Source organism: Theropithecus gelada, chromosome 5 (genome assembly GCF_003255815.1).
Source record: "Theropithecus gelada isolate Dixy chromosome 5, Tgel_1.0, whole genome shotgun sequence".
Lineage (NCBI taxonomy): Eukaryota > Metazoa > Chordata > Mammalia > Primates > Cercopithecidae > Theropithecus > Theropithecus gelada.
The window spans coordinates 2717177-2732608 of record NC_037672.1 but is presented as its reverse complement, the minus strand read 5'-3'; the positions used below and the strand labels follow the sequence as shown (position 1 = coordinate 2732608).

The window sequence follows — 15432 nt, the reverse complement described above, 5'->3', positions numbered from 1 at the left end:
AGAGAATCTGAGTCTGAGCCACACACATAAGATTTTTCTAAAAGCTACATTAAAAAAAACTTTTTTAAAGAAACAGGTGAAATTAATTGCAGTAATATATTTAATTAAATATATCCAAAATAGTATGATTTAGACATGTAACCAATATTAAAAATTATACTGAGATATTTCACTGTTTTTAATTCACACTAGGTTTTCAAAATCCAGTGTATATTTTACACTTGTAACACTTCTCAATTTGAACTGGCCGCATTTCAAGTGCTTGACAATAACATGTGACTAGTGGCTACTGCACTGGATAGTTCAGAATTAGAAAATATAATGGTGGAGAAACTCCATTTAAATTAAAAACAAAGGTGATTAAATGCTGAGAAATAAACTTAGTAAGAAATGTGAAAAATACATAAGAGAAAATTTAAAATATTCCTGAATGACCTGAAAGTAAACTTGAACGAATGGAAAAACATCTCTTGTTCTTGGAAGAAATGCTCAATATCATAAAAACATCAATTCTCCCTAAATTAACGTACAAGTACAATGCAATTCCAATAAAGATACCAACCAGTTTTGCTTTTCTGTGGGGGCAGATAGAGTCTCACTCTTGCCCTGGCTGGAGTGCAGTGGAGCAACCTTGGTTCACTGCAGCCTCTGGATCCCGGGTTCAAGCAATTCTCCCGTCTCAGTCTCCCAAGTAGCTGGGACCACAGGCGCTCGCCACCACGCCTGGCTAATTTTTTTATCTTTAGCAGAGACGGTGTTTCACCGTCTCATTGGCCAGGCTGATCTCCAACTCCTGACCTCAGGTGATCCGTCCACCCAGGCCTCCCAAAGTGCTGGGATTACAGGTGTGAGTCACCACACCCAGCCCCAACAAGTCTTTTTTTAAAATGGAGCCAGGCACATTGACGCTAAAATTCATATGGAAATACAAACAAGAAATAGCCTGGGAAATACTGAGCTGGAAAAGCTATTAGGAGAGAATAGCCCTACAAGATATTAAAACATGTAGAGCCTCTAAAAATAACTAAATGTAATAATGACCCAAGTAAACAGAGAGGAAAGGAAGAGAAATTCCAGAAACAGACCCAAGTGGATATTGAAATTTACTGTAGGACAGGCCGGGAACGGTGGCTCACGCCTGCAATCCCAGGACCTTGGGAGGCCAAGGCGGGCAGATCACCTGAGACTGGGAATTTGAGACCAGCCTGACCAACAAGGAGAAACCCCGTTTTTACTAAAAATACAAAATTAGCCAGGCGTGGTGGTGCATGGCTGTAATCCCAGCTACTTGGGAGGTAGAGGCAGGAGAATTGCTTGAACCCAGGAGGTGGAGGTTGCAGTGAGCTGAGATCATGCCGCTGTAGTCCAGCCTGGGCAAAAGGAGTGAAACTCTGTCTCAGAAAGGGAAAGGGAAAGGGAAGGAAAGGAAAGGAAAGGAAGGAATTTATTGTAAGACAAAGGTGGCATCTTGAATCACTGGAACAAGATGATTTTATCATTTTTTTTTTGTTTTTGTAGAAACAAGGTCTCACTATAGACCAGTCTGGAGTGCAATGGCACAATTATAGCTCACTGTAATCTCAAACTCCTGGGCTCAAGTGATCCTCCTGCCTCAGCCTTCCAAGTGGTTGAGATTACTGGTGTGCACCACCATGCCCTGCTGTTTTTAAAAAAAATATCTGTAGAGATGGGGTCTCACTATGTTGCCCAGGCTAGTCTCAAACTCCTGGGCTCAAGTGATCCTCCTGCTTTGGCCCTCCAAAGTGCTGGGATCACAGGCATGAGCCATCACCCTCACACCTGGTCCAGGATGAACTTTATAATAACTGGTGCTAAGGCCGGGCATGGTGGCTCACGTCTGTAATCCCAGCACTGTGGGAGGCTGAGGCAGGAAGATTGCTTTAGCCCAGGAGTTAGAGCCAGCTAAGGCAATGTAGTAAGACCCTGTTTTTACTAAAACAAGGAAAAAAAAAAAAAATTTGCCAACATGGTGGCACAGGCCTGTAGTCCCAGCTACTCAGGAGGCTGAGGCGGGAGAATCACTTGAACCCAGGAGTTCAAGGCTGCAGTGAGCTATGACCACACCACCACACTCTAGCCTTGGTGAGAGAGCGAGACCCTATACCCACCCCCCCAAAAAAGAATAAATAATAATAATGTGCTGGGACAACCTGTTAACCATTTGGAAAAAGAGAAATTGGATCAGTATTTCACACCACACAGAAGAAAAATTTCCAAACATATTAGGGATATAAATGAAAAAAAATGAAACTACACAGATACTGGAAGGCAGCATGGGTGTGTTCCTCTTTAACCACAATGTTAGGGTAAAGCTTTCTAACAATTATTCAAAATCCAGAGGCACTAACAAATCAAGAAGCTGACCACATAAAAGGAAGAACATTTCCTGACTGAACAGCATACATAAAGTCAAAGACAACTTACGAACTGAGAGAGAACGTCTGCAGCATACACTGCATGAGTAAAAGGTTAATGTCCCTACCGTATAAAAAATTCTTAAATACCAAAGGGAAAAGGCCAAAAACCTAGTAAGAAATGAGAAATAGATATGAAAAGAAAATTCATACACACAAAAAGAAATAGACCTTAATAATATTGACCTCATTGTAATTAGAGAAAAATGCAAATGAAAACTACACTGAGGGCTTACTGCAGCTAATGGATTGGCAAAAGTTAAAAAGCCTGACAACATACTCTGTAAGCAAGGCTATGGCCAAACAGGCACTCAGATGCTGCTGGTGGGTGGGCTGACTGGAAGGTTTGGAGAACTTGGACGTAGCTAGCAAAAAAACTATGAAAGCACTTACCTTTTTAAAAATTTTTATTTTATTTTGTTTTAGAGATAGGGTCTTGCTCTGTCGCCCAGACTGGAATGCAGTGGCGTGATCTTGACTCACTGCAACTTCCGTCTCCTGGGCTCAGGTGATCCTCCTGCATCGGTGTCTCCAGTAGCTGAGACTATAGGTGAGCACCACCACACCCGACTAATTTTTGTATTTTTAGTAGAGACAGGGTTCTTTCCACATGTTGGCCAGGCTGGCCTCGAACTTCTGACCTCAAGTGATCTGCCTGCCTTGGCCTCTCAAACTGCTGGGATTATGGATATGAGCCACTGTGCCCAGCCTTAAATTTTTTTTTTTCTTTGAGACAGAGTCTCATTCTGTTGCCAGGCTGGAGTGCACTGGTGTGATCTTGGCTCACTGCAACCTCTACCTCCCCGGTTCAAGTGATTATCCTGCCTCAACCTCCCAAGTAGCTGGGATTATAGGCATGAGCCACCATGCCCACCTAATTTTTGTATTTTTAGTAGAGAAGGGGTTTCATGTTGGCCAGCATGGTCTCGATCTCCTGACCTCGTGATCCGCCCACCCCAGCCTCCCAACGTGTTGGGATAACAGGAGTGAGCCACTGTGCCCGGCTGCTTTACATTTTTTTTTAAGAGACAGGGTCTCACTCTGTCACCCAGGCTGGAGTGCAGTGGTGTAATCATGACTCACTGCAGCCTCAAACTCCTGGGCTCGAGTGATTCTCCTGCCTCAGCCTACCGAGTAGCTGGGACTACAGGCGTGCGTCACCACGCTCAGCTAAGGTTTTTTTTTTTTTTTTTTTTTTTTTTAAGTAGAGACGGGGTCTTGCTATTTTGCCCAGGCTGGTCTTAAATTCCCGATCTCAGGTAATCCTTCTGCCTTGGCTTCCCAAAGTATTGGGATTACAGGCATGAGCCACCACACAGGGAACACACTTACCTTTTGACCCAGCCCTCTCCCTTCTGGGAAAATGCTCCAAGGAAGCACCTCCAAACAATATGGAAATACATATGCACACAAGTACTCACTGTAGCACTGGGTGTAATGATTAAAACAAAGCACTGAGGCCAGGCACGGTGGCTCATACCTGTAGTCCCAGGTCACTTGAGGTCAGGAGTTCAAGGCCAGTCTGGCCAACATGGTGAAACCTCATCTCTATTAAAAATACAAAAATGGCCGGGCGCGGTGGCTCAAGCCTGTAATCCCAGCACTTTGGGAGGCCGAGATGGGCGGATCACGAGGTCAGGAGATCGAGACCATGCTGGCTAACACGGTGAAACCCCGTCTCTACTAAAAAATACAAAAAATTAGCCAGGCGAGGTGGTGGGCGCCTGTAGTCCCAGCTACTTGGGAGGCTGAGGCAGGAGAATGGCGTGAACCCAGGCGGCGGAGCTTGCAGTGAGCTGAGATCCGGCCACTGCACTCCAGCCTGGGCGACAGAGCGAGACTCCGTCTCAAGAAAAAAAAAAAAAAATACAAAAATAAGCCGGGTATGGTGGCACCTGCCTGTAATTTCGGCTACTTGGGAGGCTGAGGGAACTGCTTCAACCTAGGGGGTGGAGGATGCAGTGAGCCAAGATTGTGCCACTGCACTCCAGCCTAGATGACAGAGTGAGACTCCACCTCAAAACAGAAACAAAAACAAAAAACCAAAGCATTAGAGACAACCTAAATGCTCGCACACAGAGGAGTGACTGAAGAAATCAGAGTACACTTTAAATGGAGTACTGTGTAGCTGTAGAAAGAATGAGGACAATCTCTATGAACTGATGGGCAGTGATTCCCAGAATATATTAAGTAGAAAAAAATCCAAAACTCAATATTAAATCTGTAATATACTACCTTTTACGTAAAAAAGAAAAGCAAATAAGAAACTGATTAGTTACTTACAGGGAGTAGGTAAAAAAAAAAAGAGGGATTGGGTAGGGGAGAAAACAAAATGGAATACAAATGGAAAAATGCAATCAGATATGTTTTAAATGAGTAGCATAATTGTACTAAAGGTGCAAAGAACTAATTTAAGCCATTTGTAAATTCAGTGTTATCACCACACCCTGAGTTAGCTAAAGACACAAAGAACTGAACAAATACCAAAAGCATGCCCAGAGTTTCCCATCAGGGTCAAGGCAGGCACTTCTGAACCCTTTACCTGTGTTGTAGGACTCGGCAAGTCAGTAAAGGCACCGTGGATGATGGGGTCCAGGTTCTTACTATCTAAGGAGTTACAAAGGTGGGCGGGGGAAGGGAGAACACCTGCTGTAGCACAGGAGTGGGGCTGGGATATTTGTGGGAACGCACAGCCTGTACATAGCAATTAGATAAAATAGACATCTCTGTGTGTGTAGGTGGCAGGTGCTCATGTGCACACGCTCACACCCCCACTCCTCCCGCTCTGCTGACTGAGAGGGCCTAGAAGCAATGCTATATGGCAGTGTCCAGGTCTGGGTTTCTGAACACCACTGTTCAAGAAAGAATAGGGCTCCTTGGAGAAACGGCTGGTTCAGGGCTGGGAGAGAGAAGACATGAGATGAGCCCAGAGCATCGAACCATGACAGAAAGTATAAAGTGCTTAAAGGCTGGTAGGGCCACCTCAAACCATCTAAGGAAAAAGCCATTCCGAGGGTCTCCCACTGACTGAATCTCAGACAATCAGAACGGCAACATAAATAGCGTTTGTAAAAGATTCTAATCTATAGCATCAAGTAAAAATTCTTGAATCCATCCTGATATAACTAAATGAAAAAAAAAAAAACATGGGGTTGGAAAGCTCTTCCTACAGTTGAATGGCAGGTAACAAATACAGAAAGAATAATATTAGAAAAATCACCATTGGGGGCGGTGGCGGTGGCTCACGCCTGTAATCCTGGCACTTTGGGAGGCTGAGGCGGGCGGACCACCTGAGGTCGGGAGTTTGAGACCAGCCTGACCAACATGGTGAAATCCCACCTCTACTACACAAAATTAGCCGGGTGCGGTGGTGCATGCCTGTAATCCCATTTACTCAAGAGGCTAAGGCAGGAGAATCGCTTGAACCTGGGAGGTGGGAGTTGTGGTGAGCTAAGATCACGCCATTACACTCCAGCCTGGGCAACAAGAGCGAAACTCCATCTCAAAAAAAAAAAAAATCACCATATGACAACACAGTAATAAACATTTCAGGCAAGAATCATTAATGGATGCTACAACTAGTTGGTGAATGTTCAATAAAAACGGGATACTCGTCTCCCCATAAGACACTTACTAATTATCAAAGGAGAAATACTAACTTGACCGTAGTGAAAATGGGCAGACCAGCTCAACCCAGGATCAGAGTTCCCGTCCCCAGTGAAGGGACAGACACCATCATCCACTCCTGGTGGGATACACCAGCAGGGACTGGTCACATCAATGGTGTTGCTGCCCAAAACATGGAATCTGAATCTGACGGGAAGACATGGGACATACACCCTGACCAAGGGTTACTCTAAAAAAATAAATGGGTTGCACTCTTCAAAAAAGTCAAGGTCATGAAAAACAGAGAAACCGATCCAAAGGAAAGGAAACTAAAGAGATATGACAGGGGATCCTGGACTGGATCCCACGTCAGGAGAAACAACAGAGCTTTTTTTTTTTTTTTGCTATAAAGGATGTTAAAGGGACAACTGGAGAAACATGAGTAAGGTGTACCATTAGATAATAGCACTGGATCAGTGTCAACTTCTTCATTTTGATCACTGTACTGTGGTTTTATGTGTCCAAGTGTCCTTATCTTGAGGAAATATACACAGAAGTATTTTAGATTAAAGGGGTGTCATGTATGAAGTGACTCGCATTCTGTCCAGAAAAATAAGAGAGAGAGGGAGAGAGAATGACGAAGCAAACATGGGAAATACTGATGTTGGGGAACTACAGTTGGGGAACTGGAGGGGGTAGAAATCCTCTACTTTTTTTTTTTTTTTTTTTTTGAGATGGAGTCTCCCTCTGTCACCCGGCTGGAGTGCAATGGCCCGATCTTGGCTTACTGCAACCTCTGCCTCCTGGGTTCAAGCGATTCTCCTGCCTCAGCCTCCCCGAGTAGCTGGGACTACAGGCACGCCACCAAGCCCAGCTAATTTTTTTGGGTATTTTTAGTAGAGACAGGGTTTCACAGGGCCAGGCTGGTCTCGAACTCTTGACCTCTGGTGATCTGCCCACCTTGGCCTCCCACAGTGCTGGGATTACAGGTGCAAGCCACCATGCCCGGCCCCTCTACGCTCTTTTCTACAGGAGGGAGGCCACATGGCGAGAGCACGCCAAACCCGGTGTTTTCCCATACTAGCACATCACACGTGGAAAACCAGGCACCGCTCAGAAATACCTTCCCGCTATTCTGTATTTACCAATTGAATTGTTGACTCTGTCTCCTTTCTTCTTCTTATTTTTCTTGTTCTTGCCCTTTGGCTGAGGGGACTCTGCCAGCACCAGCTTGTTGTTCTGATGCTCGCTGGGAGAGGTGGGCTCCAAAGGGGTTGGGTTTGACTTTTCTTCCTTGATGTGGTTCAGCTGCTTTTTGTTATTGTTATTACTGTTGACTTTTCTCTCCTCTCTTTTCTGCTCTGTGATGGATGTGAGATCAACCACCTTAGCCTTTGACTCAGTCTGGGCCCGAGGCTTGGGCTGCCCCTCTGCGGCCTTGGGCGGCTCCGTGGGCCTCCTTGCTGGCTCGCTGCTGGCCTTGCTGGTCTGCCTCAGCTTCTGCTTGCCATTTCCCTCTTTATGGTGCTGCATGATGTCAAAGAAAAAAGAGAGTGGCTCATGCTGCTTCCCATTCACCTCCTTGGGGAGGAGAAATTTGGAGTCTCTGGTGATGACGGGGTCTGCAGCATTCCCCTCAGCCCCTAGCCCTGGCCTGGGCTCTGAGTGGTTCATATGCCTGGAGGGGGACTGAGAAGAGGTTTCTGGTGCTTCAGTTTGCTCTAGTGAGCCATTGTGGATGTTTTCAGAGTTAGGGACAGACTCTGTTGCTGCCTGGAAATTTCCAGTGAGCATGTCCAACTTGGGGCAGTCTTTACTTGGCCTCTCCTTCTTCTTCTTTTTTACAGCTCTTAGCTTCTGAAGCTCCTGAAGCCGCTGAAACTCCTCCTTGAAACGCTCCTCCTCTTCTTCCTCCTCCTCCTCCTCCCGCCGCCTCTGCTCCTCCTGGAGGTGCAGGTGCTCCCGGGCCCTGGCCTCTGCTTCCAGGCGAGCTTTCTCCTCCAGCTGCCAATGCGAAAAGAAGGCAGTTTAAGACTACAGTGAGTGCTAAAACTTAAGTCATACAGAAAAACTAAGATAATTTTAAAAACGAATCACATATGGAACATAAACTCTGAAGAGGCTGTAATACATCAGAACTTAACACACACCCACCTCCAATTCTCTTACTCTACAGGATTGTTAAACTTCATCTATTTACTAAAGTATATGCTTACTTTTTTGGGTGGGGGGGTGGTAGTTAACAAAAAATTCCCCATAGCCTTTGACCTGGTGCTAAACACAGTAACCAAGGGCAAAGCAGCTGCAAAGCACACATCCAGGGAGCCAGCTACCCCTTCACAGGTGCGGCAGGGCATCATGCTGCCTGGAGGAATGGATGATGTAACCAATACCACAGCCTGCCTGGGCAGTACTGAGGCTGCACACGTGCCACCAGAACTCTGGCCACCTTTCCAGGTGAAGGCTAATGCATTCACCTGAACAGGGAATGTAAGAAATGTGTAGCGGCTCACACCTGTGATCCTAGGAGTTCGAAAGCAGCCTGGGCAACACGGCAAAACCCTCTCTCTACAAAAAGTATCAAAATTAGCTGGATGTGGTGGCGCACGACTGTGGTCCCAGCTATTTGGGAAGCTGAGGTGAGAATCGCTTGAAGCCAGGAGGTCGAGGCTGCAATGAGCTGTGATGGCACCACAAAAAGAAATGTGTGGTAAAAGAAACAGAAATTCCTTCTTCCCACCCTAGCAGATAAACAAAAGTGCCCTATATTTTCACTAGTGGGACAGAGCAAATGACTCACTGTCCAAATTGATGGAAAATTAATTTTCATCCCAAGTGAAGACTGCCTTTGAGTAGTGATGTATACATACATCCTCCAGGGGCACAAATGGAAACTGTTCTTTGTGTTCAGAAAGCAGATGGGAGTCATCAGTGTCAGGAGCACAGCTCCATCTACCACCAACCTTTAGAAATGCTGGGGCTTATGAGAAACTCTGGCAAAAGCATTTCTCCTAGAGAAACAGAAAAGTACTCCCCAAGTGTAAATTATTTTTCACAATATTATTAACAGGAAAATTACCTTTTGAAAAACTTAAAAATTATGATACAAATTTAACATTGGTATGTTACTAAAAATTTCATTTGACAATTCAAGTAAAAATTATGTAACATCCTTCTCCATGTGTATGTCAGGAGCAGCACCCAGCAGCCACCTCATGGTGGGTCCTACAGTCCAATGTCTGGAGTGAGTTGCGGGGCTGCACTGCAGAAGTGGGGAGACTGACTCCATCAGGACACTTGCTGGCACACACTGGCCAGCTGGCGTCCTCTCAGAGCCGATCTAAATCCAACATGGGTGTCTTGTCAATATGTGGACCAATAACAAGCACGTGAGGGCAGGTGCCCTGGTCTTTAGCAGGGTGGCTGCCCCAGCACAGGCCTCCAGGTTGGACCTGCTACGGGACAGAACAGGTGAACTACTGCCGTCCCTTCAACAAGCAGCCAGCCAGTGAGCCTCAACACACATCTGTGAGCTGCTCTGTAAAATGGGTGCGGTGTAGAAAGCACCAGGAGGCGGTCCCTCGAGGTGGGACTGGTTGCTGAGCAGGGCCTATGACATCAGCCTCTAAGGATCAGCTGGGCCTCAAGTCTGGATCCAGACCACTTGCAAGGTCAGAGGGCAAGAGCCTGGGATGGAGAGTACCCTGAAAACTCAGGAAGGGGTCCCAGAGGCCTCCAGTGAATCTCAATGGGAGGTCTCAGAGCCTTGGACCACCGTGGGGGCCCCTGATGCTGGACACTCCTGAATGGAGGACACACTATGTTCTCCCCACTCCAGCAGTCTCCAGTCTTCTGGGGCACAGAACAAGGCTTCTCCCCTAAAGCCTCCCAATCAGGCCCAATAATCAGTCTAAACCTATTTCAGGACTGCGAGGCATGAGCAGAGTTCTTGAGGGTAGAGCAATCACAACAGCTAAGATAGAAGTAACAACACAGGACATCGGGCCCACCCTCTGGTCCACTGTGGGATCGTCCTCTTCCTCACCTCTCTGCCTGACCATGCCGCGGACAGAAACCTGGCCTCTTCCCAAGACAACTGTCCTACTGTCAGAACCCCAGGAACCTACAAGTTCCCTCTGCATGCAGCCCACATCTGCTCACTGAGGTCTGGCTCTTGGAGCCTGACATTTTTAGGGAGCTGAAACCAGAAGGCTCTTTGGAACTGCTCCAGCATAGGGGCATTTAGAAAATCCTCCAAGAGAAAAGGGTTTTTTTTTTTTTTTTTTTCCTTTTGAGACACTCTCACTGTCACCCAGGCTGGAGTGCAGTAGCATAATCTTGGCTCACTAAAACCTCCACCTCTGAGGTTCAAGTGATCCTCTCACCTGAGTCTCCTGAGTAGCTGGGACTACAGGCGTATACCACCATTCCTGGCTAATTATTTTTTTCTATTTGACATTTGCTTTTTGTGACACACCATGCCCTCTGGAAAGGAGAGAACTGCTCATGCCTTCCCATGAAGACTTATTTTCCTCCCCTCTAATCAATGCCATGTACTGGTCTTCATCTGGAACAGCAGTGGGACAACAGGAGCATGGGGGACATGCTCAGACCTGAGTCCAGAAGACTTCCCTGTGCCAAGTGCCCCGCCCCAGTCTCATATCAAAGACACTTCTTCACCCACAGGCCCCAAAAGCCCACCTGGGCCTTTCTTCTACCATCTCTACAGTTGAGGGCTCCTTTCTTGGAAAAGAAGGTTCTCCAACAGATAAAGCTGGAGTGTCTGCTGCTGCCCTCATGACAGCCAGCACAAGAACAAACCCATTCTACAAAAGGGGAAGTAATTTCCTGAAAACACAAACAAAGTGAAGTTTTTTACCAGTCTCCAGTTCAGGCCACCAGCGACAGGCTGGCTCTCCGAGCAATGTTGTGGGCAAGTAAACTCACGTCAGAGCCCCAACCTTCCGTAGCTCAGCCCTGCCTGGAGACTGGTGTTGCACAGCACCCTCAAATGCCCTCAGACCTGGCACCTCCAGGTGCTGAGACCTGTCACTTGCCTTCCTTTGCTTATGCCTTGCCCGCTTTGCTGCACGCGTGCTGCTCACTGGTTTGGTTTCAGAGCTGTTTATAAACTGCAATAAATCCTCCACCCTCCGATGGTCAACGACGCTTTCCCTTTCTGAGATCTGATCCATTTTTTTAGGTTGCTCTTCTTTCCTCTTGGTCAGCCGTAAGCGAAGCTTTTCCCTCATTTCTGCGTAATTTCTACTTGTTGGTGCAGCTGGAGGCTGAGAAAAACAACAGTTACGCTTAAGTTTTAAAAACTTTGAATGTAATAAATTTCAGACCACACCTCCAAAAATAAACTGTTTTATTATTCAAGTAGTATATATTTGTTGTGAAAAATAAGGAAATAAAACCAGCAGAAAAAAAGAAAAACCTATCAGCAAGTCATCCAAAAGTGGTATTTTGATACCTATCCTCAAATTTTACATATTCATGAAAAACCTGGTAAAACATGTACAGCTATGCACATAAGTGAATTTTTAAACTAAAAAGGAAACAATTACAAATTCTGATTAATATACTTTATTTATTTATTTATTTACTTATTTTCGAGACAGGGTCTTGCTCTGTCACCCAGGCCGGAGTGCAGTGGTGCGATCATAGCTCACTGCAGCCTTGGTCTCTGGGCTCAAGCAAAGCAGCCATGTACCGTCACACCCACAGCTAATTTTCTTCATTTTTTGTAGAGAAAGGGTCTCATGGTGTCGCCCAAGCTGGTCAATTCCTGGGCTCAAGAGATCCTCCTCCCTTGGCCTCCCAAAGTGCTAGTATTACAAGCATGAGCCACCGTGCTTGGCCTCTACTTGTTATTTAATATGGTGTGAATATCTTTTCATGTCAATAAATGTGTCTGTAGTATCTTTCCATCCATTTGTAGGTTTCCTTTTTGGTGCCAAAAACAAAAAAACTCTGCCCTGAATCCTACTGCTAAATTTCTTACTATAAAAATATGTGCACATTTTAGGAAATGCAAACAGAGCTAAAGCAGAAAAAGAACAACTATAAGCCCCTGCTATTCCTACCACCCATCCCTCTTAAACTGCGGGTGATAACTGGTTGTATAAATTAAATCACAGCTCTGGAAAGACGGACAAGTACGTGTGTGTACCAATGCCCTCTGTATTCAAGCAAGAGAAATCCAACTGCACACACACAATGCTGCTGTCACTGGCCACAATGTTCCACCATATGGATACACCATGGTTAACAACCTCCTACCAATGGGTATTCAGTAGGAATACTGCACCCCTGATTTACCGATTACCTTAAAAACCACAAACAAAATGCAAAAATGAAGCAAAAAATCATTATGGCTAAATCTTTGGGCAAATATTTTTCTTTGCTTCTTTACGATGGATATATCCTAGAGGTGCAGAATTTCTGCAGAGGAGCCCGTGTGCTGCACACTTCCCACATCATGACGTGCTGACCTCACGCACTCACCCCGCCGTGCCCAAAGAATTCGCAGTAGCAGCAGTCGCAGTACTTGCCCTCCTTCTGGTTGGTGGAGGTTGAGGTGCTGGAGCTGTGCTCAGAGCAGCTGTCCTCATCTGCACTCTCGTCCCCATCATCTTGCTGTGGGTCGTAGACACCATTCTCGCAGCGGTGCCCTTCGCAATCAGGGTCACTGCAAAATTGCACACAAGCTTATCGGCAAGTGGCCGGCCCCGGGAGGCAATGACTCCCATTGTTGCGCATGACCACCCACTGTCCTGCCCATTTCACAGACAAGAGGCAGCGCAGAGGATGCATAGCCCCAAGGTTCCTAGGGAGTCATACACATGCACCAAAGACGTTGGCCAGGGGCTCACGTGGGAGGCATGGCGTGTGCGCACGCATGCAGGCGGTCCCTCAAAGCGCTCATACAGCGCCACTGAACAGGAACACGCAGTCTCTCCAATGACTCCTTCTAAGACTGTCCCTGCCACCACAGCTTCCATACTAAGGGGGAGAAGGGGTATAGCTTCAAATGGGAGAGTTCAAAGGTAACAGAAATTGTCTTAAAAGGAAAGTCTGGCTGGGTGCAGGGGCTCACGTCTGTACTTCCAGTACTCTGTGAGGCCGAGGAAGGTGGATCCTCTGAGGTCAGGAGTTCGAGATCAGCCTGGCCAACATGGTGAAACCCGTCTCTACTAAAAATACAAACATTAGCCAGGCATGGTGGTGTATGCCTGTAGTCTCACTACTTGGGAGGCTGAGGCAGGAGAATCGCTTGAACCCAGGAGATGGAGGTTGCAGTGCACTGAGATTCCACCACTGCACTTCAGCCTGGACGACAGAGCAAGACTCTGTCTCAAAAACAAAACAAAACAAAACAAAAACCTGTTGAGTGTTTGTCGTATTGTGTTTTTACTACACACATTTCATTCATTTTCTTCTGATTCCACCCTAGGTATAACAAATACAACTTATACAACAAATAACAAACAATGTACGCCCCCGATGCTGTCAGTGTTTAGGGGTAACTGGCCTACCTTCCCAAGGCAGCCCACTGCCCCTGCTCTTCTGTCTGCAGAAGTAGAGGCTGAGATGGGAGCCCCTCCACACTTGGCCTCTGCTGGGGACATCCTTGCATTCCCTCAGCATTTCACTAGGCTTTTCAACTGCATGGTCCCAGGGAAGTTTCTGTAGCTGTGCTAGTGCAGTGTAACACCCATTTTCCAAAGTGCTCCCATGTCCCCAATCAGGACTTGGCTCACCTGCAGACACTTGGAGGGGCGCTAATGGAGCCATCTGTGGCCGGGGGCAGGGGTGCAGGACAGAAACTCTTGCGTGTGTCCACAAACCCGGGAGTTGTGGTTGCTGTTTTGGGGAATGATGGGGCTGCAAGATTTGCAAGGTGAGGTGTGGAAGCAGGTGAAAGAGCGGCAGGTGAGAGCGCGGCAGGTGAGAGTGCAGCAGGTGAGAGCGCTGGGAGGGGGGCTAAGCCCGTGGGGCTGTTCCTCGGGGCGGCTGGAGCCGAGTGTCTGTGGTCCTCCTTGCTGATGCCATGAAACACGTCACCTGCATTTAGAGAGGTGAGAGTCACTGCCAAGTTTTTGTTTCAAAAATGTTCAAACCTGCAGAAAATCTGAAAGAACACACAGAGTACCCATTCATCCTTCACCTTGCTTCATCATCACGACCTAATATTCTGTCCTGTTTATAAACTTTATTTCTTACATGCACACACACTTTTCGGCTGAATGTCTGCAAATTGCACTCGCCTCTAAAACACTTCGGCATGAGCTCCTCAGAACATCGACAGTTTGCTTTTTCAAAAAAAAATTTCTTGGCTGGGTGCGGTGGTTCACGCCTGTAATCCCAGCACTTTGGGAGGCCGAGGCCGGCGGATCACGAGGTCAGGAGATCGAGACCAGCCTGATTAACTCAGTGAAACCTTGTCTGTACTAGAAGCAGAAAAAATTAGCCGGGCATGGTGGCACGTACCTGTAGTCCCAGCTATTCGGGAGGCTGAGGCAGGAGGATCACAGATCACACCACTGCACTCCAGCAGCCTGGGCGACAGAGCCAGACTCCATCTCAAAGGAAAAAAAAAAAAATCACCCTTTTCTTTTTTAAGAGACAAGGTCTCACTATGTTGTCCAGGCTGGTGTTGAACCCCTGGGCTCAAGCGATCCTCTCATCAGGGCCGCCTAAAGTCCTGGGACTACAGGTGTGAGCCACTTTTTACTTAAAAATTTCCTCCCGTCTCTCTCCTCTCTTTCTTTTCTTTCTTTCCCTCCCTCCCTCCCTCTCTCTTTTTTTGACATTTTGCTGAATAACCACAATACTACGATCACCTCAACGGCATTTAACACTGAAAGGAAGGCCGGGCGCGGTGGCTCAAGCCTGTAATCCCAGCACTTTGGGAGGCCAAGATGGGCGGATCACAAGGTCAGGAGATTGAGACCATCCTGGCTAACACGGTGAAACCCTGTCTCTACTAAAAAATACAAAAAAACTAGCCGGGCGAGGTGGTGGGCGCCTGTAGTCCCAGCTACTTGGGAGGCTGAGGCAGGAGAATGGCGTGAACCCAGGAGGCGGAGCTTGCAGTGAGCCGAGATCCGGCCACTGCACTCCAGCCTGGGTGACAGAGCGAGACTCTGTCTCAAAAAAAAAAAAAAAAAAAAACCAACAACAACACTGACAAGATAATCTCATCTAAGGTACAACCCATATTCAATTTTCCAATTTCCTTCACATGTCCATTATAGCTTTCCCATCAACCCGGCCTCTTCCAACCCTTTTCTCTTTTCACAAGACTAACTTTTTTTTTGAGACGGAGTCTCGATTTGTCGCCCAGGCTGGAGTGCAGTGGCTCGATCTTGGTTCACGGCAAGCT

General features: G+C 46.8%; 1 protein-coding gene across 5 annotated transcripts in view; it reads right to left on the bottom strand.

The window, feature by feature from the left end:
- FAM193A (family with sequence similarity 193 member A) overlaps positions 1–15432 on the bottom strand; it is a 138720-nt gene that overhangs the window by 27476 nt on the left and 95812 nt on the right. For 4 of the 5 annotated variants that reach the window (XM_025386199.1, XM_025386201.1, XM_025386203.1 and 1 more), the window contains 4 exons: positions 13808–14111; positions 12552–12735; positions 11099–11329; positions 7187–8045 (listed from right to left, as the gene is read on the bottom strand). In XM_025386199.1, coding sequence (XP_025241984.1) covers positions 7187–8045; positions 11099–11329; positions 12552–12735; positions 13808–14111 — 1578 coding nt within the window. Of the gene's footprint in view, positions 1–5911; positions 5937–7186; positions 8046–11098; positions 11330–12551; positions 12736–13807; positions 14112–15432 lie in introns of all 5 variants that reach the window. The other variant, XM_025386200.1, reaches the window with a different exon arrangement.